The 27,631-nt window shown below is 37.5% G+C and overlaps 1 protein-coding gene across 3 annotated transcripts in view; it reads left to right on the top strand.

Annotated features, from left to right (window-relative positions):
• Positions 1–27,631, top strand: part of Sugct (succinyl-CoA:glutarate-CoA transferase) — a 668,162-nt gene that overhangs the window by 535,558 nt on the left and 104,973 nt on the right. For all 3 annotated transcript variants that reach the window (XM_055603972.1, XM_055603970.1, XM_055603971.1), the window contains one exon: positions 16,904–16,967. In XM_055603972.1, coding sequence (XP_055459947.1) covers positions 16,904–16,967 — 64 coding nt within the window. The remainder of the gene's footprint in view (positions 1–16,903; positions 16,968–27,631) is intronic.

Here is a 27,631-nt window from a genome sequence, read left to right as displayed (position 1 = left end):
TTCAGGGTGTCATTTCCTAAGGGTGTTGGGATTCTTTTGAGAAGTATCTTTACCTATTTCTTAAAGGTTTTCCCTTTACAGTTTCAGAGCTCTAACATTAAAGTCTTTTACTCATTTTGAGTGTAGAGCATGACAGTTGTATCTAGCTTTCTTTGTTGAAAAGATTCCCAGCACTGCTTCACAAAAAGCTGTATCTTCTCTAATGTATGCTTTTAGCATCTTTGTCCAAATCAGATAGATATAGTTGTGTGGATTTAACTGTGGAACTTCTAGTCTATTCTGTTGATCTTTGAACCGTGTGTGTGTGTGTGTGTGTGTGTGTGTGTGTGTGTGTGTGCATGCCAGCATCATGCTATTTTCACTAAGATGGTTCTTTGAAATCAGGCATGGTGACTTCCTAAGCATTGCACAAACTGGAGGAATTTATGACCATTAAGTCACTGGCACAGGTGATTGATGGACGAATTCTAGGCAGTATGGAGACAGATAGACTCATCTGTGTAGCCAAGGATACATGTAATTACACCCAAATAGTAAAAACAAGTGAGATTTAGGAAGGTACCAAATATCACAAAAGCAATCAATCAATCAGTCAATCAATATTACAGAAAGTAATATTTATCTTTCAAAAATAACTGTAAATGTCAGTGCTCTCAATCTTTCAATTAAAACACACAAATCCAAACTCACAGATGGGATTATCAGGACTCATCTGTATGTCATTTAGAGGAAAAAATTAAAAACGGTAATTAAATGTTAAAAATCTCACCGATTAAGCACCAGATCATTTGAGAACAGTTCCCTCTAGCTGTTGAAGTCCTTCACAAGTGCATTCAGAATGCAGGAAAAAAAAAAAGGCTCCTTGCACACTTTGTGAATAAAATTTCTCTTGATACAAAAACAAACAAACAAAAAGACTACATATTGATATCATTCCTGAGAACAGCAAAAACAAACAAACAAAAAGGCAAACCATGATCAAACAGAACTCAAAAAATTACTTAGCCCTTGAAACATGTTTGTACAAACATTGGAAGATTACTTCCTCATGTTAGCAAATTAGTGAAGAGGTGAAGAGGTCTATGATTCTCTCAACACTTTTATAAAACATAGTTGCTAAAGTCAACGTAGACAGTATAGTGTTTTTTTTTTTTAGCAAAGTAGAAAAAGGATGCTGAACTTGATAAGGTGTGCTTACAATTATTTAGTACAAGTATGTTCTTTGAGAAATGTGATGTACATCTTCTTTAAAAGTAGGAAAGAAAAAATATTTTCTACTAATGCTATAACTCATTGGTATGTTAGTTGCCCTATCTGGCAATAAATTCATTATGAGGATCCAAATAAAATACAGCAATTAGAAGAAAATAGAAAACATTTTTTTTTGGGAATATTATTGATTATACAGAAAACTCAAAGGAATGCATTAATATATTATTGTTAAGAATGTTTACCATATTTTAAAAACCCATATTTAAAAATTAATTTCGATTTGCATTTCCCTTATGACTAAGGACACTGAACATTTCTTTAAGTGTTTCTCTGCCATTCGATATTCCTCTATTGAGAATTCTCTGTTTAGCTCTGTACTCCATTTTTTAATTAAATTACTTGATTTGTTGCTGCTTAACTTCTTGAGTTCTTTATGTATACTGGATATTAGTCCTCTGTCAGATATAGGGTTGGTGAAGATCCTTTCCCAATCTGCAGGCAGTTGCTTTGTTCTGACAACAGTGTCCTTTGCTTTACAGAAACTTTTCAGTTTCATGAGGTCCCATTTATTGATTGTTGCTCTTAGAGCCTGTGCTGTTGGTGTTCTGCTCAGGAAGTTGTCTCCTGTGCCAATTAGTTCAAAGCTCTTCCCCACTTTTTCTTCTAAGCAGTTTAGTGTGTTTGGTTTTATATTAAGGTCTTTGATCCACTTGGACTTTAGTTTTGTGCAGGGTGATAAGTATGGATCTATTTGCATTTTTCTATGTGTAAACATCCAGTTAGACTAGCACCATTTGTTGAAGATGCTGTCTTTTTTCCATTGAATGGTTTATGCAAATCAAAATGACCCTAAGATTTCACCTGACACCCACCAGAATAGCTAAGATCAAAAACTCAAGTGACAACACATGCTGTAGAGGTTGTGGAGAAAGGGGAACCCTCTTCCACTGCTTGTGGGAATATAAACTTGTACAACCACTCTGGAAAGAAATCTGGCACTTTCTCAGACAACTGGGAATAGCACTTCCTCAAGATCCAGCTATACCATTCCTAGGCATATACCCAAAAGAGGCTCAAGTACACAATAACCATGTTTGCTCAACCATGTTTGTAGCAGCCTTATTTGTAATAGCCAGAAGCTGGAAACAACCCAGATGCCCCTCAGTGGAGGAATGGATACAGAAATTGTGGTACATCTACACAATGGAGTACTACTCAGCAATAAAAAAACAAGGAAATCATGAAATTTGCAGGATCTGGAAAAACGTTATCCTGAATGAGCTATCCCAGAAGCAGAAAGACACACATGGTATATACTCACTCATATAGACCTATGATATAGGATAAACCTACTAAAATCTGTACACCTAAAGAAACTAATCAAGAAGGAGGACTTTTGCTAAAATGCTCAATTCCTATCCAGAAAGGCAAAGAGGATGGACATCAGAAGAAGGAGAAAAGAGGAACCAAGTGAGGAGCCTGACACAGAGGACCTCTGAAAGGCTCTGCCCTGCAGACTATCAATGCAGATGCTGAGACTTATGGGCAACCTTTGGGCAGAGTACAAGGAATCTTAGGAAAGAAGTGGGAAACAGTAAGATCTGGAGAGGACAGGAACTCCACAAGGAGAGCAACAGAACCAAAAATCTGCACACAGGGGTCTTTCCTGAGACTGATACTACAAGGACTATGCATGGAGATAACCTAAGACCCCGGAACAGATGTAGCCCATGGCAGTTCAATATCCAAGTAGGTTCCTTTGTAATAGGAACAGGGACTGCCTCTGACATGAATTGATTGACCTGCTCTTTAATTACCTCCCCCTGAGGGGGAAGCAACATTACCAGGCCACAGAAGACAATGTGCCACTCCTGATGAGACCTAATTCACTAGGATCAGAAGGAAGGAAAAGAAGACCTCCTCTATCAGTGGACTTGGGGAGGGGCATGCATGCAGAAGGTGGAGGAAGGGAGGGTTTGGGATGGGGGGAGATAGGGAACCAGGGGGGGCATACAAAGTGAATAAAGTATAATTAATAAAGAATTAAAAAAAGAAAAAAAATTAATTTCATCAGCAATACCCTCAAAAATTTTTTCCCAAGCAGCAACAATATCCTTCCAAGGCACTTAATAAAAAAGAAATGTACAGAGCTTTTATTAAAACTGCTAACACTTTATAAAATATTAAGGATGACTTAAATAAATGGAAATTGCTAAAGTAAATGTTTAATGGGTATAAGAGAATATGGTAAGAATATTCATTCTGCCCGATAGGGATTTCCTGGACTTGGATAAGCTAACTACGAGATTTATAGAAAAGAGTTAAGGGCCAAGAACCCCTCAGGACAAAGGATAAGGCAGGGGTGGGTCATAGATCTTGCCAAATGTAACACTGGGACTCAATGCAAAGCCACAGTGATTTAGTCAGTGTGGGATTGGCAGGGGAGTCATAGACCAACAAGCCAAAAACAAGCCTAGCATAGAATGACTGATGGCAGAATTTGTGCTGCAGATTCAGAGAGGAAAGGCTGCTCAGGAATCACTCAGAGGAAAGGAAAATTGAACTCCCTTTCACATCACAATTGAAATTTAATTCTAGATTAAAAAAAAGAATCATGGTAGACTGAAATCATAAACCAACTACCTTTTTAAGTTGAGATGCAGTTATTAAGATATATTACAGAGGGTTCCACATTACCATCAAGACCAGTTCTTGTGTGAAACTATACTGTAACATCATAGCCGCATACTAGTCAAAACAAAGACCCATTTCACCACTCCCAAGGTTTCCTTGTTGCATTTCCTTTATAGCTTCAGAAACTCTTTCCTCTCTGTTCTCAACTCTCTTCCAATTTCTTCCTCTTTAATTTTGTCATCAAGAATGCTATAGAAATGAACCCTCACTATAAAACCATCTCAAGCTGTCTCTTTTCACTTAATAGCACCCCTAAAGAGTCATGCAGGTTTTTGGTGTTTATTTATTTATTTTTTATTGCTAAGGAATGTTCCATGTTATGGATGTATCACAGTTTGCTTAATAATTCATCAAATAAATCTCTATGCTTCTAATTTCTACTATCACAAACTCCTGTATATATTCATGTGCAGATTTTTGGATATCATAGCTTTTCATATATGTTTAAGAACCTAAATGCTGGGTTCTGTGCATCTATAGGTTTATCTATCCATATGCCATCTATTTTTAGAAACAACCTGTCACCAGTGGTATCTGAGTGCTCCATTTTTCCTTTCCAGAAATTGAATACATTACTTAAAAATTTAGTGCTCTATTTGGGTTTGTCATTGTAGAGGTATTGCATTCACAATTTAATCCACTCTTCCTCATGGTTAATGACACTGCTTATATCTCCTCATGTGCTTCCTTTCCCATCTCTTAAAATCTCTGATGAAATGCTTGTTTACTGTTTAGGAGTATTTTCTAGTTAGACTCTGTATGTGTGTGTGTACGTGTGTGTTACTGTAATGAGTTCTTTACATGTATTTACACACATACTCACATACTTGTTAGTCTTGTCAGAAATGTTATTTTTAAAAATTTTTTCACACTATAGCTTCTCTTTTTATCCCAGCAAAATAATATCAAGGACTTTACTCGTTTCTTTCCCTAAAATATGATAGGGTTCAGGGCTTGTGGATATTCCCTCTTCAATGTTAGCATATTCACTGTTGTTGTTTTGTTCAGCTCATGTTGATGATATTTGAAGACTGTAGCTTCCAATATTCCTAAAAGATTCCCTCTTCAATGTTAGCATATTCACTGTTGTTGTTTTGTTCAGCCATGTTGGTGATATTTGAAGACTGTAGCTTCCGATATTCCTAAAAGATACAAACTTATATTAAACTCCTTGTTCCTCTGGCTCTTACCCTCTCTTCTTTAATAATTCTTGAGTCTTAGATGTCGTGTTGGGACTAGACTCCACAACTCTGTATTTTGATTGTTTTTAGTTTTTGTTATTGGTCTCTGTTGATACAAACACACTCATACACACACACACACACACCACCAACAACAACAATTAATGAAAAAAGAGAGCAAAGTGGAGTATATGGAAGAATCTGGAGGGAAGACTGGGAAGGAAAATGATATATTAATCTCAAAGGAAAGAAATAATAAAAAATAGAGTATTTTTATTTTTAAGTCCATGATCCATTGAGATAGGAGATGTAGGTTCCTACATAGGGAATTATGTCTATCCGAGAAACCACAGGTTACCAATTAATAGCTTATGTATGAGATACCTCCCCTTCAATTTTTGGCCATAAGTTTGCTAGCAACCCTCAAAACCATACAGAATATTTCCTTACTCTAGGCTGTCCACCAGAACTTGATGGTTAGACCCTATTGCTGAAGATACCACAACACATTGGTACATTGCATGAAAAAAACTCATGTTGGCACTGAGCAGAGAGCTTTCTCCCTGATGTCTAGCTTTAATAGGAGCTTTTGAAAGGTGCTGTGTGGGCTATTTGCTGATGGAGACTTGGGGTGAGTCATAAACAGTTATTACCCAGTTTTGAACCATGTGACTTTAATAATGATTTGAGTGGCAAAGTGTTCCGTGGATACAATAGAGGCAGGAGTGTTATGTGGGTAATCAACTGTTTTCTGATTGGATTTATGGCCTGCTTCACAGGCAGAAACAGACACCTGCACTATACTGTCCATGAACCCATGTTTGGAAAGCTCAGAGGTCTCAGGGGGAACCTACAACTGTTATTCTGCAAAACTGATGTCATACTAAACTGCTCTCTAAGTTTGTTTTCCTATTCAAAGATTAGTCCATGTCTCAGACCTTATCAGAGAAATCTCTTTTTGCAATTGATAGTGGTTAACATAGAAACACACAGGTAGTGAAGGATCAGAGAGTAGGTGTCAGCACATTGCTCAGCCATGACTACATGGCTGTATCACAGCTCTCCCTAAGACTTGAGGACCATCACAGAAAAGAGGGTGGCGGGATTGTGACAAGGAGAGATTCAGGAGAACTTGGAAGAAACAGTGTCTCCTGGATATAACAGGACTGAAGAACTCACAGCATCAGTGGTTGCTTCCTGTTTTATAGCCATTTCCTCCCAGATTAAGACCTTACACCTTGGTAGAACACTCAATAAAACACAGAATAGTTAAAAGAAGGTAAATCAACATAATGTTTTAAGACAAGGTGTTAAGAGGGAGAGAGAACAGAATATTCTTAGGCATATACTTGCTAATACAGAATATTTATAAGAAGGTAAAAGCAAAGAATGTTCTGAGTTGAGGTGAAACACTCCACTCCTGCAGGAAAGGTCCTTAAACTGGGGAAGTAAATTCAATCCAATGGCTTCCAGGAAGTCCCTGAAACTGACCAGATTCACTGGACTCCTTCTTCCCCAAATATATAGAAATGATAAGGGCTGCTGAGAGATAATCCGAGCCAAGTTGGCTGCCTGGAAGAAGCAGAGACCAGCTGGACTGCATGAAAGAAACAGACACCAGCCAAGCTCTCTGTGAAGAACATTTTCTAAATTATTGAGCTGCCTGCTGGTTGTGTAGTATGTTGCTGGTTTCTGGCTTTTGTGAACTGCCTGTCATCCATGCTGGTTTACATGGTGGTACAGCTCTTCTTGACTTGCTTTTGTTTCGCACATAATCCCTCACACAATATTCCTGTAAGTAACCCCTTGAGGCACTCATTAGTTCATCAAGTTGGGTTTGGGTGATATCTGTATATTTGTCTATTGTTGGTTTCCTTCTTGGGTCAGTAGACACTTGTTTTTATCTCCCAGAGATAGTGTTACACAAGAATTGCACAAGGTCAAGCCAGCCAAAATTCTGGTATGGAAGGAGTTATGATCCCGATTTCTGAACTGAAGAGTTATGGGGAGCTGATGTCTTCTGGAGGAAGAAGGGTCTAGAAGGGGAAGAAGGGAAGAAGGTTGATCATAATCTAGTGCACCAGGTTACATAGGGACAGCACACATACTTTTGAACCAGAACAATTTTTTTAACTACAAAAATGTGAGTCTTCACAAAAACTGCATCAAACTGCTACATTTTAGAATACTTGATATCTATGTAATGTTGAGTATCCTGACCATTAACACAGTGTGTTTCTTTGCGTGTTGAAGTCAGCTTTGATTTATTCTATCAGTAATGTTTTTTTTTTTAGCTCCCAGCTTTCACATTCTATGTTTTGTTATTGTTAAAATCTCAGTATTTAACTTCTGTGTAGTGATATTAACCTTAGTATTTTTGTTCATGCTCTTTTCTATATATATATATATATATTGCTCTTTTTTTTTCTTTTCTGTAATTTGGTTTTTGTTTGTTTGTTTGTTGAGGGCCTTACTATATGTCCCCAATGGGCAAGACTTTCTCTGTCTCTCTGCCTCAGATTTTCATGTGCTGGGTGCAAGGATGCACCACTCCCCTTCACAAGTGAATGTATTCTTTATCAGGGTTAACTTATTCCCTCACACCACTAACTTTCCTCTCAGCTGTTACGGAACTGATCAACTTTTGAACATTTCTAAGGAAATTTAGGAGAATAGCTTTGTCATCTAAGCACAGGAAAGAATGTTAAAATCAATAAGAAAAGGTGAAAAACATGTTATAAAGGTCAGTAAGTTGAGAATGTCAGGGTAAAGAATTTATTTTACCCAAATACATAATGAAGTGAACTGGAACAAAAGCAAATTTTTATTTCTACTATTTTTGTTACAATAAATATTCATTATCCTATGTGAACTTTGGAAATTCAAAACTAAAAATCACTTAAGGCACTGAGAAAGGGCACACATTAACTGGATAAATATTTAATTATAAAGAGGATTTAAGTTATTATTAAACTGAAAAATATTTTTGCAGTTACAGGAAATCAAAGAAATGTAAGTTAAAGCTTAAAAGAGATAAGCTGATCAAATCTAAACACTCAGAATATTAGGTTTTGCCAAGGAAGGTAAAGCAATTGAAGAGAATCAATTTAGAAACTTTTAAGAAAAAAACTTGGTTATTAACTAGCAAGTTAAATATACATATTTATTTTATTTTATTTTTTTCTTATCAGTTACATTTTATTAACTCTGTTTCAGTTTTTTTTAATTTTATACATATTTCTTATCTGTTAACAATTCTGCCTTTAGGTATATGTCTTAGAGATACAGTTTTATGAGGAAGCATGCTAATTGTTACTTTCTTAGGCACAGTAAAATAATTTCAGAGCACACAGGGAAAGATTATGTTACTAAATTATGGTGTATTTACAGGAGCCTGGTAATCATGCTAGTGAGTACACTACTGAAAAAAGTACATCTCCTTTCAATAACAATTAACTTCATATACATCCTCAGCTGGCTGGGGACTCATGAGCTTCACCACCTCCAAACCTTCATCACTGGATGCTGACAGGCCCAGTCTTGTGCAGATCCATCTACAAGCAACCCTAAGGAAACTCATGGTGATATCAAAAAGAACAAAATTATTTTAAAAAGGCATGAAAAGGGAGGGGACCTAATTGGGAAAAGGAAAAAACCAGCAGGTGCAGGAGGATGAAAACAAAGAGTAACAAGGTGAATAGATAAAAAATCCATTCTGTATAATAAGTATATATAAGAATGTCACAACAAAACACATTATGTATAATATATACCAATAAAATCTACAAAATTAGGGTATATTTATACAATACCACACTTTACATTGATGGCCTCCACCATATCCTTAAAACTAGTTACATCATGGAAACAATGTCCAGAGAAAAAGCTAGTCAAAGAAAACCTATGCATGATTTCACTAGGAAAAATGTTGTAAGTGAATTAAATACTTAATTGTGAACATTATACACACATGTGGCATAAATATAAAAATAAGAAAATGAGTAGTAAAATTCAGTTGTGTGATCATTTGAGATTTTATCAGGGTTTGAGCATACCTGGGACATTAACCCTGCTGAAAATATTACTTTCTTATTCTGGTCTTGGGTGCATCTGTGCTCATTTTATCAGTAGTTCCTGAACTATGCATATATTGTCCTGCCCCTTTTCATGACTTAAAGTATGATTTTAATATATATGAGTATATGTATACATACATACATATGTATATATATATATGTGTGTGTGTATGTGTGTGTGTGTGTGTGTGTGTGTGTGTGTGTAGTCTCCCTACATATATGTATGTGTACTATATACGTGTCTGGTACCAGTGGAGGCCAGAAGAAGACATTGGATGACCTGAAACTGGAATTACAGAAAGGTGTGAGGCGGCCTATGGGTTCTGGAAATTGAACCATGAACTGTAGGAGCCCATGAACTCATAACTGATGAGCCATCTCCCCAACCCCAGAATTATGAGTTCTTGAAATTGAAGAGGGGCTTGTGTGTATTAGCTTGAAAATAAGATTTAGTTTTGGAAACTGAGACCAAGAGGAAGTTGAATGTGATCAAACCATGGAATTCTTAGTGACCTAATAAAAATTTAAAAATAGTAGGGAACCTAAGAAAATAAAAGAAAAAAACAAACAAAAGGAAATAAAGAAAGAGGGATTGAGTCAAAGAAGTAAGAAAGACCCAAACAGCAGCTTTTAAAGCTGATCTCCATTATCTAGGTAGAGCTGAGGATTTACCTTTCTATTTGTTTCATGGCTTCAAGTTTTTTCTGTATTTTCTGTGGAAAGTTTTTATAAATAATTGAACTAACTTGTTGGCTGTATCTATAGTAAGTTTTGCCTCTGCTTATGGAACTTCTCAAAATGCTATTTCAAAAATATTCTCCTGTTATACTAAGTATGATTAAATTGCTAACATTGATATTATATGTTGAATGATCGTGATCTGAAATTTAAAATGCTCCAAAACTGAAAATGTCTGAGTGCTTTGATACCACAAATGGAAAATTCCATCTGATATTATAGGTTGAATCATAATATAAGCCCACTAGGAAAACATCCCATAAAACCAGCTTCAGACTAGAATATAAAGTCTATATGAAATGTAAATTATATGATATACTTGAGTGTGTACCCTTTCCAAGATATCTTATTATGTATGTTTAACTATTTCAGCATTGGAAAAAGACTTAAGTTTAAAGCACTCTGTCATAAACATTTCATATAAGGAGTGTTTGAGTTGAATAATAAATGAGATTGCTTATTGTTCTTTTTTCTGAATTTTCTTAATGAAGTGAATTGTTGATATGCTTTTCAGGTTTGGTGGACATATTTTACACCACAAATGGAGTTTTTCTTGTTATTGATTAATAGATCATTCTTATGTTTTCTACTGAGGCTATGACGATGCTCCTTTAAGGGATTCTCAGCATGGTCCCTGGAATGTCTTCCCCTATTTGCAATATAGCCCTTAAGGTTAGCCAGGAGTGCTGACTGAAGGCATTACTGAGCAATCCTGGAATTCCATAATGAAGATCCTAAAAGTACACATATTATGGAAGAACTTTGTGTCTAAGGAAATTTAGAGTCTGGTAAAATAGTTAAACAACAGCCCTATCAAATTATAGAACCAGAAAGAAGCTCTTGATATTAATCCAGTTAATGCAGTTAAATTTAAGAAAATTCAATAGGTATTTCTTGAACATCTATCAAATATATAGTTGATTACCAACAGATATTATTACATATCAGGAACAGACCAGTAACTACATTTAACTGGAATTTTCCATGCAGGCCTGTCAGCTTCTGGAAGGTGAGCACCTTGCTTTTCCTATGGCCTCAGTTTTCCTTATCACTTTACATCTGCTGCATCAGTCTTCATATTCCAGCATAGTGGCACACATCTTTAATCCCCGCACTTTGGAGGCAGAGACAGGTGTATCTCTGTCAGTTTTAGGCTATCATGGTTTACCTAGTGGGTTCCAGAACAGCCAGAGTGACATAATGATACCCTGTCTCAAAAAGGAAACAAAACAAAGCAAACAAACAAACAAACACCCAAAACTCCATTAGTATTTGTACTCTATCAATAAACACCTATTTCTGATGATGCATTTAACACATGTATGCTACGCAGACAAATGAATGTGCCCAAATCTTGAAAGTGTGTTCTTGATCTTAGCCATTCTGATGGGTAGAAGGTGAAACCTCAGGATCGTTGTTTGGGACCAGGGGTTGAACCCTGTATCCCGACTGTGGCGGAAACAGTGGCCATTTTCTATGAGCTCACCTGGAACCAGGGCCACTACTATCATCTCACTTAATCCCTCAGGATGCCACAGAGAAATTACTATCCTCGTATAGGAGTGAGGGTTCATGCCTCAGAATTCTTCAGTGCTCCAACCAGACCAATGGCTGGGTCTGGCTCCCTCATACTCTGAGCTAGTCTGGGTGCAATTCCTTCTCTCTGCACAGCCTTTGCCTTGTTGTGTTAGAGTATTCTTGGCTTCCTACAAGGGAGCAGTTTCATTTATTAATTAAGCGTGCCTCCTTGTGCCAAGCAATCCCTTTAGTTTCATTGCTCCACTTAGCTGACTTGTTGTTACAGAATTGACCACATTGGATAGTTATTTTAATGGTAAATCAAATTATGCTTCTCTAGTTTTTTTGTTTTCCTTGACTGACTGTCCAACTGCCAGGAGCCTCCTAAGTGACTAGGCTCAGACATATTAATTACAGCCCCAGGTCAGCTACCAAGGTGACTTTCTAATTTGTCCAAGGTGGACTTCTGGACCAGGACTCAACTTCTTTAAGCTTCCATCATCTTAGCATTGGAGAGACGACAATGCTAAGCCTGGTCTTGTCCATCAGAAAATTTAATGAAATATGTGTTTGATTCTTGATGTAATGGGTAATCTTTTTGGAGCTTTGCTGTAACTGCTGATAGTGAATGCATTATAGCTGTGGTTAGCTTTAATGTTTAATTTCAGTGTTATCTCTGTTGAATGACCTCCACTGGCCTCTTTGACCTGAGTTACTTTGTTCTAAAACAGAGTTAAATATTTGTTTCTCATTGGGTGTTTCTCCTTCCTTACGGACCTTCTGTTATGTTCTAGATTGTCTTAAGTCTTTTGTTCTCTATCCCTTCTCTCATAATTAAAGACAATTTCGGTGTAAACTCATTCATCATTACTGCCTGCCTTTTCTTTGGGCTTAACATATCAAAATTATGTGGAGTTTGTTGAATTAAGTCAATTCATCAAATGGGGATTCACAGTAAATTGCTTAGATTTGTCTTCTGGAAATTCTCACTGATGTCATTTTTTTGTACCACCTCAGTTTTGATACAGGTTTAAAAAAAAAGAAAAAAATATAGCTTTGAGCTAGTTTTCTTGCTTTCCATAAAAGTTTTGCATTTGAAAGAGGGGTGTATGTGTATGTGGGGGTGGGGTCAGTTCTAGGGACTGAACCTAGAGATTTGCACATAGCACTTTACCACTTTGCTCTATCTAAAGCTCCCCTACCTCCTTTTATAACTTTTATACAGGGTCTTACTAATTTGTCCAGGCTGGCCTTGAACTCAGTTTGTAGCTCAGACAAGGCTTGCATTTGTAATTCTCTGCTTCAGTTTCCCAAGCCACTTATATTATAGGCCTGTACCCACAGGGCTATCAGTTTTTAATTTTTGTGATTTTTTTGATTGTTTTTTTAGTGCTATATTACAGAGTTTTTTTTTTCTCTTCTTCTTCTTCCATAGGACTTTATAAAAAGACTTACTTCAGACTTGTATTTCTCACATCACTCTAAGGTATACATTTATCACCCCGTCATTAATACATTACCATTTGACTATCATTAGGCTGTCACTCTATAAAACCCTTGAGAAAGAGAGTCCTTATTTTAAGTAGGCCTGATGCTAAAGAGGTTAGTGCACTATCTAAAATTCTATTCTTGGCAAGAATAGGCTTTTGAAACATCAAGAAGAAATGAAATTTAGAGGAGCTACCAAACAATGGAAGGTCTAGGAAGAATAAAACATTAAAATTGGGAGAAAACAGTCAAATCTAAACACACTGCCAAAGGACAAAACTCACATAAGAGTTCTAGGGAAGGTCTGTCTTTATTTTGAAATAATCTAATATGCAATAAGAAGAACCTGAATGGCCAGATTGAATTTAATGTCAAGAAATCCACTTGAAGAAAACTTATAAAGTCCCTGAAGGGGGCTGGCATGAAGAAGACTTGGTTAAAAGTGCACTGCCCTTTCATAAAACCCAAGCTGGTTCCCAATATCCCCATCTACTCCAGCTTCAAGGAATCTGATCCTATTTCTTATAGCCTTCATAAGCACCAGCACCCTGCCGCAATGTACACATAAATTAAGAAAAATCTCTATTATAATCAGTGAAGATTGTCTGGTCTGGTCCATTTTTAATGGCCATGGAACAGAACATTTTTATTTACGTTTTTGTATTAAAGTTCTAGATACGGGAGTCGTGGATAGATGAACAAAGGAAAGGGGGCACTTACTAACCCTTCCCACAGGAATGCTTGTTAAGAGGTGGGAGAGGGCATGCCTCAGTTTCCAATGAAGCTTTGATGAGACGGCACACTGGAGTGAGTAGGTGAGATTTATGTTAAGATACAGACTTCTGGCTTCTGAGATATTTGAAAATTATACTGGGTAAAGCTCCACAAACAAGGCCGGAGAATTACCCAAGATTACCCAGGTCACGTACTGTCTCTGGGATGATGAGACCTGAACCATGAGAAAAGTCTATGGACTCTTACCAGCTCCACACTGTATGTTAAAAGGTGAGTGTCTGCCAAGTGCAGAGTAAAACCAGCCCCTCTTATAAGTAGGAGCTCAGTCCAGCCCATTTGCTTCATTGTACAAATGTCACAGCAGATGACAATGAGAAATGGCAGTTAGCTTCTTGTGCCAAACACTAGACAGATTTGTATTTTTGCCTAAAGCTGATGTATTGATCAGGTAAAAGCCGCAAGCAGGAAATACTACATGCAGAGAACAGGCAAGTTAGAGGGGAAGGAAGCATAATATGTAATGTGTCTTCTGTGAACATTTTCAATCAACTGCCGCTAGCGCTCGCTTCACAAAACTTTGACATATGTCCCTTGACCTTTACCAACTACCCTTTCACGTTTGACACTTAGCATTTGCTACGTGATTAAAATTCAGCGTTAATTAATTTCAACGCTATCAGTTAAGTTATATTTAGCTAAGAACACTCACTTTTGTCTTTTGTGAGTAGCACTGCAGTGCTATTACAAAGAGGTAGTCAGGAGGGCAACAGAGATACGAGAAGAGAAGAATGATTCAGTGTGCGGATAATTGTTTCAAGTGAAATTTAGCTTGGTATTTTTGTTCCTGTCCTCAGCAGAACTGAGATTTAGCACCTCCGGCTGGCATTTAGCCCCCACCCCCACAGAGAAGGAGGCTGTGCTGGGTGGATGCTGAGAATGAGCCACACCAGAATTAAATTATGGCACAGTTCTAACACTGGCAAGGGTTTTCCCTGGCCAGCTCTTGTGTACAAACCTGGCGATGCCAAAAGAAAAGCAAAGCATTGCTGGCAAGGCTCTGCGTATGGTGTGGCACTGGCCTAAATGGTGGGGGCTGAATACTTGCGAGAGAGTTACTTTCTGAAACGGTGGCCGTTCCTCACACAACCTTGGTGGATACAAGAATACTTAAGCATTACGGATTTGGACGCCTGGCCTTACAAGGCTACCCATGAAGTTGTCTTACTGCTGAGTTAGGTCATAATGTGACGAAAATGCTTATGAGAACTAGACACCACCCCCATCTCATTTTTCCATTTTCCAGAGTACGTTTATTCAAGGGAGATATGATTTTGTTGGCTCCTCTATTCCATGCACCTCTACCCTATAAATGCATCATGGTAACAGTGTAGTTTAATAAATCTGAGCCTCAAAATGCTATAGATCTATTATCATTGTTGTTCTGGTATGAACTCAAATTCCTTAAGTGTGTTGAACTCCTGGAATGCTTCTGTCATGTACAGCCTAGAAAGAGAGACCTAATCTCAACTGACAGTGAAGGGGAAACACAGTTGACAGACACTTAACTTGGTGAAGATCCGACAATCCATGTTGGATTCTTTGAATATATTCAAGTATTCCCCAGTTGTTTAAAATATGACTTAGGTCATAGTGTAACCCAAATGCTCATTAGAAATAGATACAAGCCCGTCTCATTTTGCTATTTTCCTGAGCATTTTCTTAAGGGAAGAATATGCTTTTATTGGCTCCTTTATTCCATGAACCTTTACTCTATAATATATATATATATATATATATATATATATATATATATATATATATATATATATATACATATATATATATATATATATATATATATATATATATATATATATATATATTGTGATAATATGTATAACAGTGATAATGGTTGTATTATTTTTTTATCTTTAGCAATTCAACTTTTTATGGTACAGAGTGTAGCCCCAAGCCATGATGACATCCTTTAATAATAGGCAAAGCAATTTGATTGTATCTAGCAGATTTTAGATTCTTGAACAACAATAACAAAAATTTAGCCTACGTTTCCAGATTTTGCAGTCAAGTAACAAAGCATGCGGGTCTATGTCTCTGGTGAAATGCTGGAGTAGTAACTGACCTAAGGTCTTAGGTCTTACCCCAAGCTATGTTTACTTTTTTTCCTCAGGGAACACCGAAAAGCTGGTCTTGGTCATAGCACAGAAGAACCCATTCAGTCCTCCAGCATGAGGTTTTTGTCTCTTTCTGTGTTCTCTCATCAGAGTCCTATTCTTGAGAACTTAAAAAGTCTTTTCATCATTGAAAACACAATTGGGGGGGGGGGCTGGAGAGATGGCTCAGAGGTTAAGAGCACTGTCTGTTCTTCCAGAGGTCCTGAGTTCAATTCCCAGCAACCACATGGTGGGACACAACCATCTTATATTGGAATCTGATGCCCTCTTCTGGCATGCAAATGATCTACAGATAGAGCACACTTATATGTAAAATAAATAAATAATTTAAAAAACAAAGCAGAACTAAAAAAAAAAAAAAAAAAAAGAAAAGAAAAGAAAACACAACTGGGTTAACCTCCCTGCTCAAGTCCCTGACCTGGGCCTTCCCTAGGCTCTTTCTCAATTGTCTCTGCTCATATAGATCTTCACATTCTTGTATCTTTCACCTCCAGGTGTGAATTGCTCTTTGGACACTGATTCATCCTTCACATTGGAATGAGCTCCTAATCCAACCGAACAGAATGCCAGAAGTGCATGTCTATTTTCCATGGACTCTTCTAGTCCAGATCTTAGCTCCCATCCTCTATTTCCTGCTGCAATTGACTTTGCTCGGGTCCTGCCATTATTTAATGCAAAAAATAAGGCGACATTTGTCATTAGAGTAGCATAGTTCGATCAACTATATCTAAAGTAAATTAAATAAGCGATATATATATCGCTTATTATATATTATATATAATATCTATTATTATATATATAATATATATAATATATATATAATACTTAGATAGACTATACTTAAGGTAAATTAAAGTTTTTAGTATGGGAAGTTTTCTAATTAGTGAGACGCTTAGCCATTTTGGCTTCAATTGGTATCTATGACAATAAGAAACAATTTTCAAATGAAAGTTAAAAGATCTCTGTTTTGTTATATCTTTCTTCAATGCTAAGTAGCCGGCTGTCTGAATAGCTTGAGATTGAACACGGTTTCTTTCTCTGAGCTGTTTTTCTGGTTTCTTGTTTTCAGGTCTTGCACAATGGCCTCGTTATGGAAATGAATCATCCCACTGTGGGGAAGATTTCAGTCCCAGGTTTGAAAGTTTTTGTTACTTTTCTTAACACCTTCATTCATCAATTGTACATATGTTCCCTACAACAGGGAACCAAAAACTTCCTAAAGAAGTTATTGAAAATCAATTCAAAGGTATAACTTTGAATAACAGGGGAATCCTGTGACCATACCTACTCATAAGAATGCATGCTGAGACTTCAGGCTGTATGTCTTTTCTCTAAAGAATGTGGAAGTGTCTCAGTGACAAAAATTTTCATGTTTCCTCATTTCACATCAGGTAGTTATGTACACATGAAAGTACATTATGCAATTATCAATAGATAAATAATAATAACAGATATAGTATAGCCAAAAAATGTCATGTGGTTTGTGTGAAGATAGAAAAGAAAAACAGGAATGTGTGAATGGTCATCTCTCATAACTATGAACTGATGTATAGATCTTGATTTTCCAGATCAAAAATTTAAGTGTTTTCATTAATAAACTTAGGTGTTTAAATGTTGGCTCATACCAGATAAACTCAGCAAAGTCTGTAGCTTAAGCAAAAACACCATTTTCATTTCCAGAGGGAGGTATCTTTGCAGCATCCAGGAGTCTCATGCCACTTCCAGAGAATCCTCTATTTTTAAGTTTCAAGAACAACCTGATAATTATTTCCTGAAGCTTCTCAGATGATGACCATTTATAACTAAAAATATGTAATGAGAAGAAGAATGATGAATGGAAGAAAATTGAGAGAATATTGATGTGTAAGGGGATTAGGAGAGTTCTGTGTGGATTAGGAATATGACTGAGGGATTCATGCATGCATAGTCTATAAATATGGTGAAAAATGTTGATGAAGTTTAAGAAGGTTATTTATTCATTCATCCATATAAAAAACATATGGTCCGTGCCAGGTATTGCTTTCGATTCCATTAATATAAAAGTAAATGAGGCAACTTGGACCCCCCACACAGACTTTTCTCTTATGAATATGACAAGTAATATGAACTATGAGTGGATTCTTCTGGAACTGTAAATAAAGGAAAGCAAAGCATGCTGTCATAGAGACTGACAAGGGCGTGGAGGTCTCCAGTAGTTTGGGGGATTGAGGAACATTTATTTGGTAGGCTGTTTAATAAACTAAGACTGAAGAAAAACAGAGGCTGGACTCCGAATAACCAAAGAGCAGGTATGAAACCTGATAAAGGAAAGAGCTGGGTGTGCCTAAAGTTTAGGAAGACCATGGGGGTGGAAAAGATGCTGAGGGTACAGGCAGAAGCTTGAGAGCCCACCAAACTGGACTTACCCTAACCATTAATAAGAGAGCAAAGTGATACAATCTATGACCCAGATTGTCAAGTCAGAATATTATTCCAAGAGTTTATATGGCAGTCTCATAAATATGTTAGAACCAACTCCACGATCGTAGTACTTTAGTCTGAGACAACCTTAAAACTATTTTGTTACTGTTTCTAATTTTTTAACAGTGAAAGTGATTTTTCACAATGAGTCTCTACATTTTCAACAGATCAAAGAAAAAATGTTGCTACATGAAGAGTCCGATCAGTTAGCTTTCCTGCTTTGCCCCCTCCACATGCTAGGACTCTCAATGTCCATCTTTAAAGGGTACTGTTATTACAACTTTTCCTGAGGAGAATGTATAAATGTCTTCTTGCCCCAGATAAGGCGTCAATAACAGAAACAAAGAAATGGTCCACTCAGGTATAGCTTTGTGCTATAGTAAGTCTAATGCAGTTACTTACAGGAATTTGGTAATGGATTACTCACAGAGGCATGGCTACTTATAGACAGTTATACCACCGAAGAAAGAGACCTGTCTCCTCCAGCAACTGTTAACCACATACATACTTGGGAAAGGTGGTCCTTCATAAACCCATCTCCCTTGGCAATCATTATAAATCCTTGGCGTGGTCCTTGAGTCCTCCACTCTCCAAAACTGAAAAACAATGGGCTCAGTTTTAAGTGTGTGTCAGGGGAGTATTCACAGTTGTTCACAGTTCAAAAGAAAATAGCCACATCATGCTCATAGGACAACTTAACAACAGATCCCCAAACAGAGTCCTAAACTATGGTTCTAAGTTGACTCCATATTTTACAGATGAGGCCACAGAGTCATTGGCATCCCCATAAACTAGAGGAAAGTCTTCATTTTAAAGACAATACAGTTGTTAGCCTGACCACAAAGAAGAAAAACAGAGCCCAGTGGAGGACGTAGGGGAAACTCACACTTTCTGCATTGAGCAGATGCGAATTTGCTGATTTCTGTGGAAAAAGAATAAAGAATCAATCTCAGGAAAGAGACTTTTTTTTCTTTAATTTCTGGAAGGGAAGACTGTCCCCATTGCTCTTTTTAATTTGTGAATGTATCAGATAGTTATGGTCATGATAGTGGTGGATAACAAAGAACCACAAAACCTTAGCTACATTATTTGTTTTCTTCATTTCATGTGTGTAATCAGCAGGGAGATACTGCCACAAGCTGCTGTCAGAGGGTGACTTTATTTCTGATTACACATATGGCTAGCTTGATTTCTCACTGCATGCTGGCCTCAGTTCTTCTCTGTGTATCTCTTGTGCCCCCATGGCAACTGGCTGAAGAATAAGAAGGCAAACAGAAGGTTTAGTGTCACTTAAAGTGTTGACATAGAACCAGGAAACGGAACTATTTGCCTAAGGCCATTTAAAGCTGTTTCTTTAGGTCAGCAAACACCCATGCCTTTGAGAAGACTTTGTGGTGGAGAGTGTGAGCTTAAGGATGAGCAAATAACTGGGAGCAAAAAGTCAATTTACAATGATGTTATCAGCTCTCCTGCACCAACTCTTTTCTGGTTTATTTCCCTGTAGATTAATTCTTCTTAGTTTCTGTACAATTCATGAATCCTTTTGGTTTGTCTATCTTATTGACAGGATTTTTATCTATAGATTTGTCAGTATGAAAATTATCCAACTTCAGGCTCATTATTTTTAGTTATCTAATAGAGACATATTTTGAACTTTCTAAACATAGTTCTATAGATTTGCATCTAAGTATATTCATCTTCATATTTATAGTAAAAGTATTACTAAATATTAACAAACCTCCATATTTCCTTTTTTATTAATGAACTATGACATATGCTGAATTTTCATATGTTTCATATTTGGTGTCTTAGCCATTACTGGTAACTTGTATCCTGAAAAAGAATATATTTACTTTTAGAGACAAAGTTTCAGGATGTAGTTATAGCTGAACTGGAACCCACTAGGTAGCTCAGGCTAGCCTGGTACTCACTATGAAGACCAGGCTGGCCTTATACATCTGTAGCATGCATCCTACCTTTCCCTCAAAGGTGCAGAGATGACAATGTGGGCCACCACATCTGGCCTGTGGGCATCTTTAAGCAGCATTTCTAGTGCCTTATTTTTAGATGTCAAACCCACATGGCATTTTCTTAGCTAATAGCTCCCACATGGGTACCAACAGACTACACCTCAAAGTACTGCTTAACCAATGTCAAGTACTTACTTCCCATACACAGAATAAGTAAAATCTGCTTCTCTTCACTATTCAAAAATACTGGATGGCATCATTACCTCACAGAGCTTACAGTTTTTAAGAAAGGCAGGCGGTGAAGAAAGAAAGAAAGAAAGAAAGAAAGAAAGAAAGAAAGAAAGAAAGAAAGAAAGAAAGAAAGAAAGGAAGGAAGGGACAGTAAATGTGGGCAAGAAGGATGAGTGAGTTTCCATGAAAAACTAGAGGCTGCAGCAGGTTCTCTCCGTGCCTGGACCAGAGAGATCTTACATAGTATATACAGTCTGAAGAAAGTATCTCTGAGTGGTGTGGTCTAAATAGATCTTTAGGACATGAGAATATGCTAGAATTGAGAAAATAGGAAGAAAAGGTTCAAGGTTACTCTGGAGAGTGATCTAGATGCCAGATGAATGAGGTCTTAAATAGAACTAATGATGTAATTAAAACCAAATCAGAGATTTCAAAGCCATCTATGGCAGTGTCTCTCTCTCCCTCTTGGGTGAAGTTTGAAACTGGTGATTGGAGCTGGAACTTAGACAGAAACCCCAACATCAACAGAACAGATACTCTTACAGATTGATTTGATTTCCACCAAAAACTTTCATTAAACTTACAGTGTCCTGAGTTTTAAACTGTGAAACTGATAAATGCGTGACTATTAAATATAGAAAATAAAGTCATAGTCAAGTCCCAGCAGAAGTTCTACAATGAGACAGATGATATAAACACCAACTGACTGTCACTGTAATGGAACAGGCTTGCATAAATTATCATGAAGTCTGTCAATTCTCACTGAACTGCTCACTGCATCTTCTTGCAATGCCACTGGCCATTGGCATATAAGCCAGAGAGGATCTTGGTGTCTTTTCATATTCTGAGGAAGTGCCAAAATGGCCTTGGTGCTGTGCCCCGAACTTCAAAGGCTGTCACTGCAATAGACTTTGATATATAGTTCTAAAGTTGCTCACTATAACCTTTCAAATTCTTACCCATGAAAATGCACAGTGGTCATTTGACTCCAGAAACTTCTGGGAAGTGTTCAGTGAATTGTGTCAGTGCTCTGAAGGGATCAGTCTTCTACGCATGTGAAAGGATTCTAAATTGAATTATCCTGCCTGCTTGTCTCTGGTCTGTGTTTTCCAAAAAGAGCTCCACATGATTTTCAATAAAACTTAGCCTACATTTTTCCTACACAGAATTTTAATATTCACACTCAGAACTTAGCAGTTTTAAGCATAGGATATTAGATAAAGGAGGAAGAGTCACCAATTTGAAACATCTTAAACTTTAGTGAATTTTTAAAATGTAAATTACTTGCTGCACTTTTAATAAGGGATGTTTTAAAACACCCTTCTGGCTTTGACACAGAAAGTCTCTGTTTTCATAAACTTGGGAGGGAAAAATCACGTCAGCACTGTCTGAACAAACTTAATGTTAGAAGCTATTACATATAAAAAAACTTTAAAAGATGATCTGTGGCAAGTTTATTCCATGTGATTTTTAAATAAACAGGCTTTCGAAACCTTCTGAAAGTTTCTCTTATTTATGTTGTTTGCAGGTTGAGGCCTGAGCAGTGAATGCACTGGCCACCTAGTCTTTTTCGGGTAGAGATCTGCGCTCTGGAGTCCTGAACCCTACCCTGTCACTTTCATTTCCCTTTAGATATGAAAATAGACGTTTCTTAAATCAAAGTATGGTTAAATTTCTAGACTAGATGAAAGCGGCTGGGAAACTGTCACAAATCTTACCTGGCAAAAGAAAGACTGTAAGAACCAGGGTTTCTAGTATTACTCTGCCATAAAGTTCAATGTTTGTCTTCACAAGGAAAACAGTGTGAATCTGATACAAGAATGAAAGGTGAGGTAAGCTGTTTATTCCCAAGAGAAAAGGGCCTTTCAGATGACTCTCTCAGAAGGAAAGGAAAAGGTAATGTAATGTTCTTGGGTGGACATTTATTTAGACTTACGGATTTTGTGGGATTTCTTCAACTCTCCCTATGTTAGAAGTAAGCCAGAGGTAACCCGATCAAATGCCTACAGGTTGAGCTCAACACGGAAATCAAAAGAAAACTGAAATAACAACACAGGAAGCCCAGAGGCTGTAACGACAGGAAAGCATCTTCCCTTGTCTTTGTGGGTCCACTAGACAAGTTTTGGTGTTGGCTTTTGAAGTCTTGGCATGTTAGCTGGATCCAATTTTCATTTACTACCAGAGAGGTTTCTTTCTGGATAAGATATATGGACTTTCCAGTGGGTCTTTGTTATAAATTAAATGAAATTGAGCATTCAAACTTATTGGAAAAACAATAAAATATATAATTTAATAAGTAAATAGAGAAATTTTAAACTGTTTTCCGTTTTCTACTTCTAAGTTAAGGAGTTCAGTTAGATGATCAAGAAATTACATTATCTTGGCCTCTAGGTAACTTCTCCATGGGGCTAGCTATTTGAGTTCATCACTGTGTTTTTTTCTTGGAAGGAAGGGTACCATTTTAGTGGTTTTTAAAGGAAGAGCAGCTCTACATACTGCTATCTTACCAAGATGAGACACTGTGCACAAAGAGATGACTGTTTGCCTGAACTCCAAAACAAAACTGTTTCCTCTCCCATAAATCTTCAGTAGGTTAAGATGTCTTCCTGTAAAGAAGACTGACTTAGCCAAAGAAAATGTTATTGGGGGAAGCCTGCTTTTCATTTAAAATATAAGCGGGATGGGTGGCAAGTATTTGTAATCCCAGCTGTCAGCAGGCTGAGGAAGGACAGCCTGGGCTATACAGCAAGTTCCAGGCCATCTAGAAGAAGCAAATCTCTCTTTTAAAAAATAGAGATGATAAAAATAGAGATGAATATAGCTTAAAACTAAATAAAAAATAAATAAATCATAGTTGAATTTTGAATAAACAGAGAGCATTTTGTTATATTGAAAAGATGATGGTAGATGTAGAGCAGGGCTAAAGGGGTTAAATTAAAACCTCAGGAACTAACCAATGAGTCATATACAATATCCCACTTACGACATCACCCTAAACCTTAAGGAGGTTTTAGCATAGGGTCTGTGGGCCTCCTTGCTTATCTACTCAGATTGAGATATTGCGGTCTTCCGTGTGCTCCTTACATGTCTGCTTTAATGAAATCATGTCTACGCATTGCCATGACTTTATCTGGCTGTAGAATTAGCAGTCAGTGTGTTTCCGAGCTCAGGTTTTGGGTATGATTAAGACATCACATAGAGGGGGAGGACAAGGAGGCCCTAGAGTGTTCTCCCAGGCTTCCTTCACCTGGACGTTACATAAGTGACAGAGGGCTGTGTTACTTGCATAGTGGGAAGCCTACTTATCTTGCCGTTTTAAAAGTTATCCTAAGACAAAGCCCAAATTATTTTTAAAAGCTGCGAGCTTCATGAACAGACAAGCAACATCCTAATTTTAATTGAACTAAGACTTAAATAATGTTAGTTAATACAAACATTTTAGAAATGTGAGGAAACACTCCCTCATGCTGTAGGCCACCCCACAGAGAAACCCCACAAGCTGGACCTGCATTCTCTTAGTGGCCCCACCTTTGGGTTAATGTGTGTCATGTTACCTTTTATCATCAGTGCTTTTCATCCTTTCAATGTAAAAGAAGAACGTAGTTCGCTATATTTCATACAACTTCATTTTATGAATAGGTTTTAATGGCATCGTCACTGTGGAGTATTCAAATCTGAAGATATGCGTGTGAGCAAACATTTGCTAGGTACTTCTCTTTCCGTGGTGTCTGTTTGAGCACTTTATGTCTATGATCTGCTTTATCTCTAGGATAAATCAGCACCTCATGCATTTTCATGTCCGTTTGTAGATGGAGAAAATGAGACTTGCTGGGTGCTGCTGCACTGAGCAGATGTCAGTGGCAAACTCTTCCCCCACACCTGTCTCAGAAACAAACCTCTTTTCAAAAGGGAACGCTGAGCCTCCTATACAGTTTTTGGTTTTTGGAGTTCAGCCTACATTTAAAGTAGCTAAATGTATAATAAACTTTTATTTTATTTAGAATCAGCATAGAGAATTAATACTGTTTAGATTTCAGGATTAGCTTACATTGAGTACCATCCTTTGAGGATTGTTTGTGCTTCAAAAAGTCTGTAATTGTCTTGCTCTTTTTTTTTTAAGGCCTCAGAAAATATACTGTTGGGCAACTTTGATATTCTCAAGAGCACAGAAGTGTAAATGCACCAAAACATGTGGATTACATTCTCTCCAGTTGCCTCGTTTTCACACATTAACAGAAATGCAGTCTGTAAGGGAGAAAAATGAAAACTGTCTGTGATCTATATGTGGATTGCAACCAGCAAAAGACCGAGCATGTGAACACTACTACCCAGGCCTACCCCGTCATTTCTGTCTCTTCAGTGACCTGCTCTTTAGTCCTGGGGCTGTGTGCACAAATTTCCACTTCCTCGCATGGGGCTGTTTTTGCTTCACAGTCAGGCCTTGATTTCCTTTGAGCAACATTAATTAAACTGTAAACAATGCCTTCTTGGTGTAAGAAAGTTAAAGAAGATTTTTTTTTTCCCTCCAAGCATATGTTTGATAGCACAGCCAGAATAGAAACAGTTGAATTAGTGTGATAAATTCGTGAGAATTACTGAATGATGCTACATTCTCCAAATAAAAACCACAGAAAGGAGAATGGTGGCTATCAGAGGGTGTGGGGGAGTGGGAGGAATCTGTGTTTAGTGTGCACAGATTTTGAGTTTGGGAAGATGAAAGGGACCAAAGGTGGCTACAGTGAATGTTGCGTAACAATGTGAGTGCAATCAGTGTCATAGGACTGTGTACCTGAAGTACTCACTGTTGTGTCATATATATATATAACTTTTCCTGCATGAAACTATGATTGAAATCAAAAATTCAAATAGTACAAGAAGTCACTGGCTAGATTCTACTTTTATATGTGCATGTGTGGTATATTTATGTGCGTGTTCTAAACTTAAGACTAGGCAGCCTGCATGCGTTATATACATCTATCGTGTGCATTTAGGCCAGGGTAGACTACATGTGTTCTACATCTGTGGTGTGCATTTAAGGCTGCAGACACTGTGTGTGCTGTACATGGATGGTGCACATTTAAGACTGCATAGACTGCATGTGCTACATACCTGCGGTGTGCGTTCAAGACCAGGTAGACTGAATTGCTATACATGTATGGTGTAAAGTTAACACAGGGGAGACTGCCGTGTGTTATATATGTGTGGAACACACTTAAGACAGGGTAGGCTGTGTGTGTTATAAATGTATGGTGCGCATTTAAGACTGTGCAGACTGCTGGTGCTACATGTGTCTGCTTCACAAGTAAGACAGGGTTAGACTTTGTGTGCAATACATGTATGGTGTAAAATTAAAACAAGAGAGTGTAAGAGCTCAGAAAATACTGAAATCAAAATTTAGCCTTATAATATACAGCTGAAAACAATACAGCTTACTTAATCCATCTTGGTGGCGTCCTTCTTGCCTGTTACGTGAAGATCAAATACCTTGCTGACCCTCGTAACAGCTAAATAAAAATATATGCCAAGGATTCAGAACATATAGGACATAAGTGGAAGTGCATTATTGACTATTCATAAACTCTTCACAGTATCTACTGTGGCAGAGTCTTACAAAAAAAATGAAATTAGCTACACTTAATTTTTCAGTCATTAAACATTAAAATAAGCATACACGTTTTTCTAAGAACTATGCTAAAACACATAATTTCTTTGTTTACCAAATATTTATCCAGTATTTTCTAGGCGCTAGATGCCAGCTGGCAAGCAGCCCAGTATAAGGGGACATGTGACAGTGGCAAAACAGATGACCTGCCATGGGGCCAAGGAGAGCCTGAGACTCACCATCAGGTATCTAAGGCCAAACCAACCTGTGCTCTGTAACTAGAAGGCCTTGCGTATTTTGCATGAAATGCCAGGAGTGGAGACTATGTATCTTGAGGCTCTCCACAAAGTTATTCCGAATAGATTGATAGAATGCTCTTTTCAGAGATTACACCACAGACAATGAGAGATCCTGGAGGAGATCTTAGAGGAGTACCATGATGCAACTGTGCATTTCCAAAATGTTCCCTGGAGGAGGCCGCAGTTTCTTGTAATAATAACTAATATTTTTCTCACCACAAGATAACCATGTTGTCAAAGATCTCTGGAAAACCTACATTACACAAAAGTCAGTAGATTTTGTTTTCCTTCCTTTTTTCCAGAAACATCCTTTGACATGTTGGCGTTTTCTAGATGGGAATAATGAGTGTCATTTCCCTAATTCCTTAAGTTATGGAATTAAGAAAATGAGGGAGTTAAGGAAAAGGACAGTAGAGACCTTTAAGCTCTTCTGAATAGCCTGAGAAAAGTGATTTGTAGGTCACTGGGAACATGAGTCCTTTGGAGCCACATGAGTCAATCTGCAATGGGTATTTATTAAAGAAATTGGCTAATGTATACTGACAGAGAGAAAGCACATCAAACTGATTGCTTACATCTTCTCTTACTTTGTTGCTCAAGGTACCAAGGCTTCTGAGGACTGCTCAAAGGGGAATGATTTTCTTCCATGGCAGGTGTACAGTCATGCATATTGGTCAATCAGTAATTCCCCTCGGGGACACGCGGCTCCTAGAGATCATGGTGACAAGTGGTGGGTTCAGCCCCCACCATCGAAAGGCACATTTAAGGAGACAAAGCTTCAACAGTGAAGTAGGGCAGTCCTGGAGTGCAGAGCAGAAACAGCTCACATGGTGATGCTCTTGCACTAGAAGCAAAACCTCTCTTGGAATCTAAAGAAATCACTCGAAGAGAAAACATGTCCTTTCCGTTGAGCCTCAGTAATGCTACACTAAGAGAATTCTGCACAGTTGTTCATGCTCTGGCTCTGAAAATGGAGTTGATTAAGTGGAAAGCAACTTTTAAAATGTGACAAAGATGATGAGGTGATTATGGGGTAGGATTTAAGTGGCAATGTGTGGAGAAATTAAGATGCATGACTGAGTAGCAGTGACAGTGTGGTATATGATGGATGCCTATAAATCCCCAGTTAATTCCCTAATGTGGCAAATGAAAAGAAACAGACTTTAACCTCCAAGAAGGAAACCTGAAGTATATTAAGAAAATGACATTTAATAGTAAGGATGATTTGACTGTCA

The sequence above is a fragment of the Psammomys obesus genome, unplaced genomic scaffold (assembly GCF_907164565.1).
Source record: "Psammomys obesus unplaced genomic scaffold, mPsaObe1.curated_primary_1811, whole genome shotgun sequence".
Classification (NCBI taxonomy): Eukaryota; Metazoa; Chordata; class Mammalia; order Rodentia; family Muridae; genus Psammomys; species Psammomys obesus.
The sequence above is the reverse complement of the archived record's forward strand: the minus strand, read 5'-3'. Positions and strand labels throughout refer to the sequence as shown.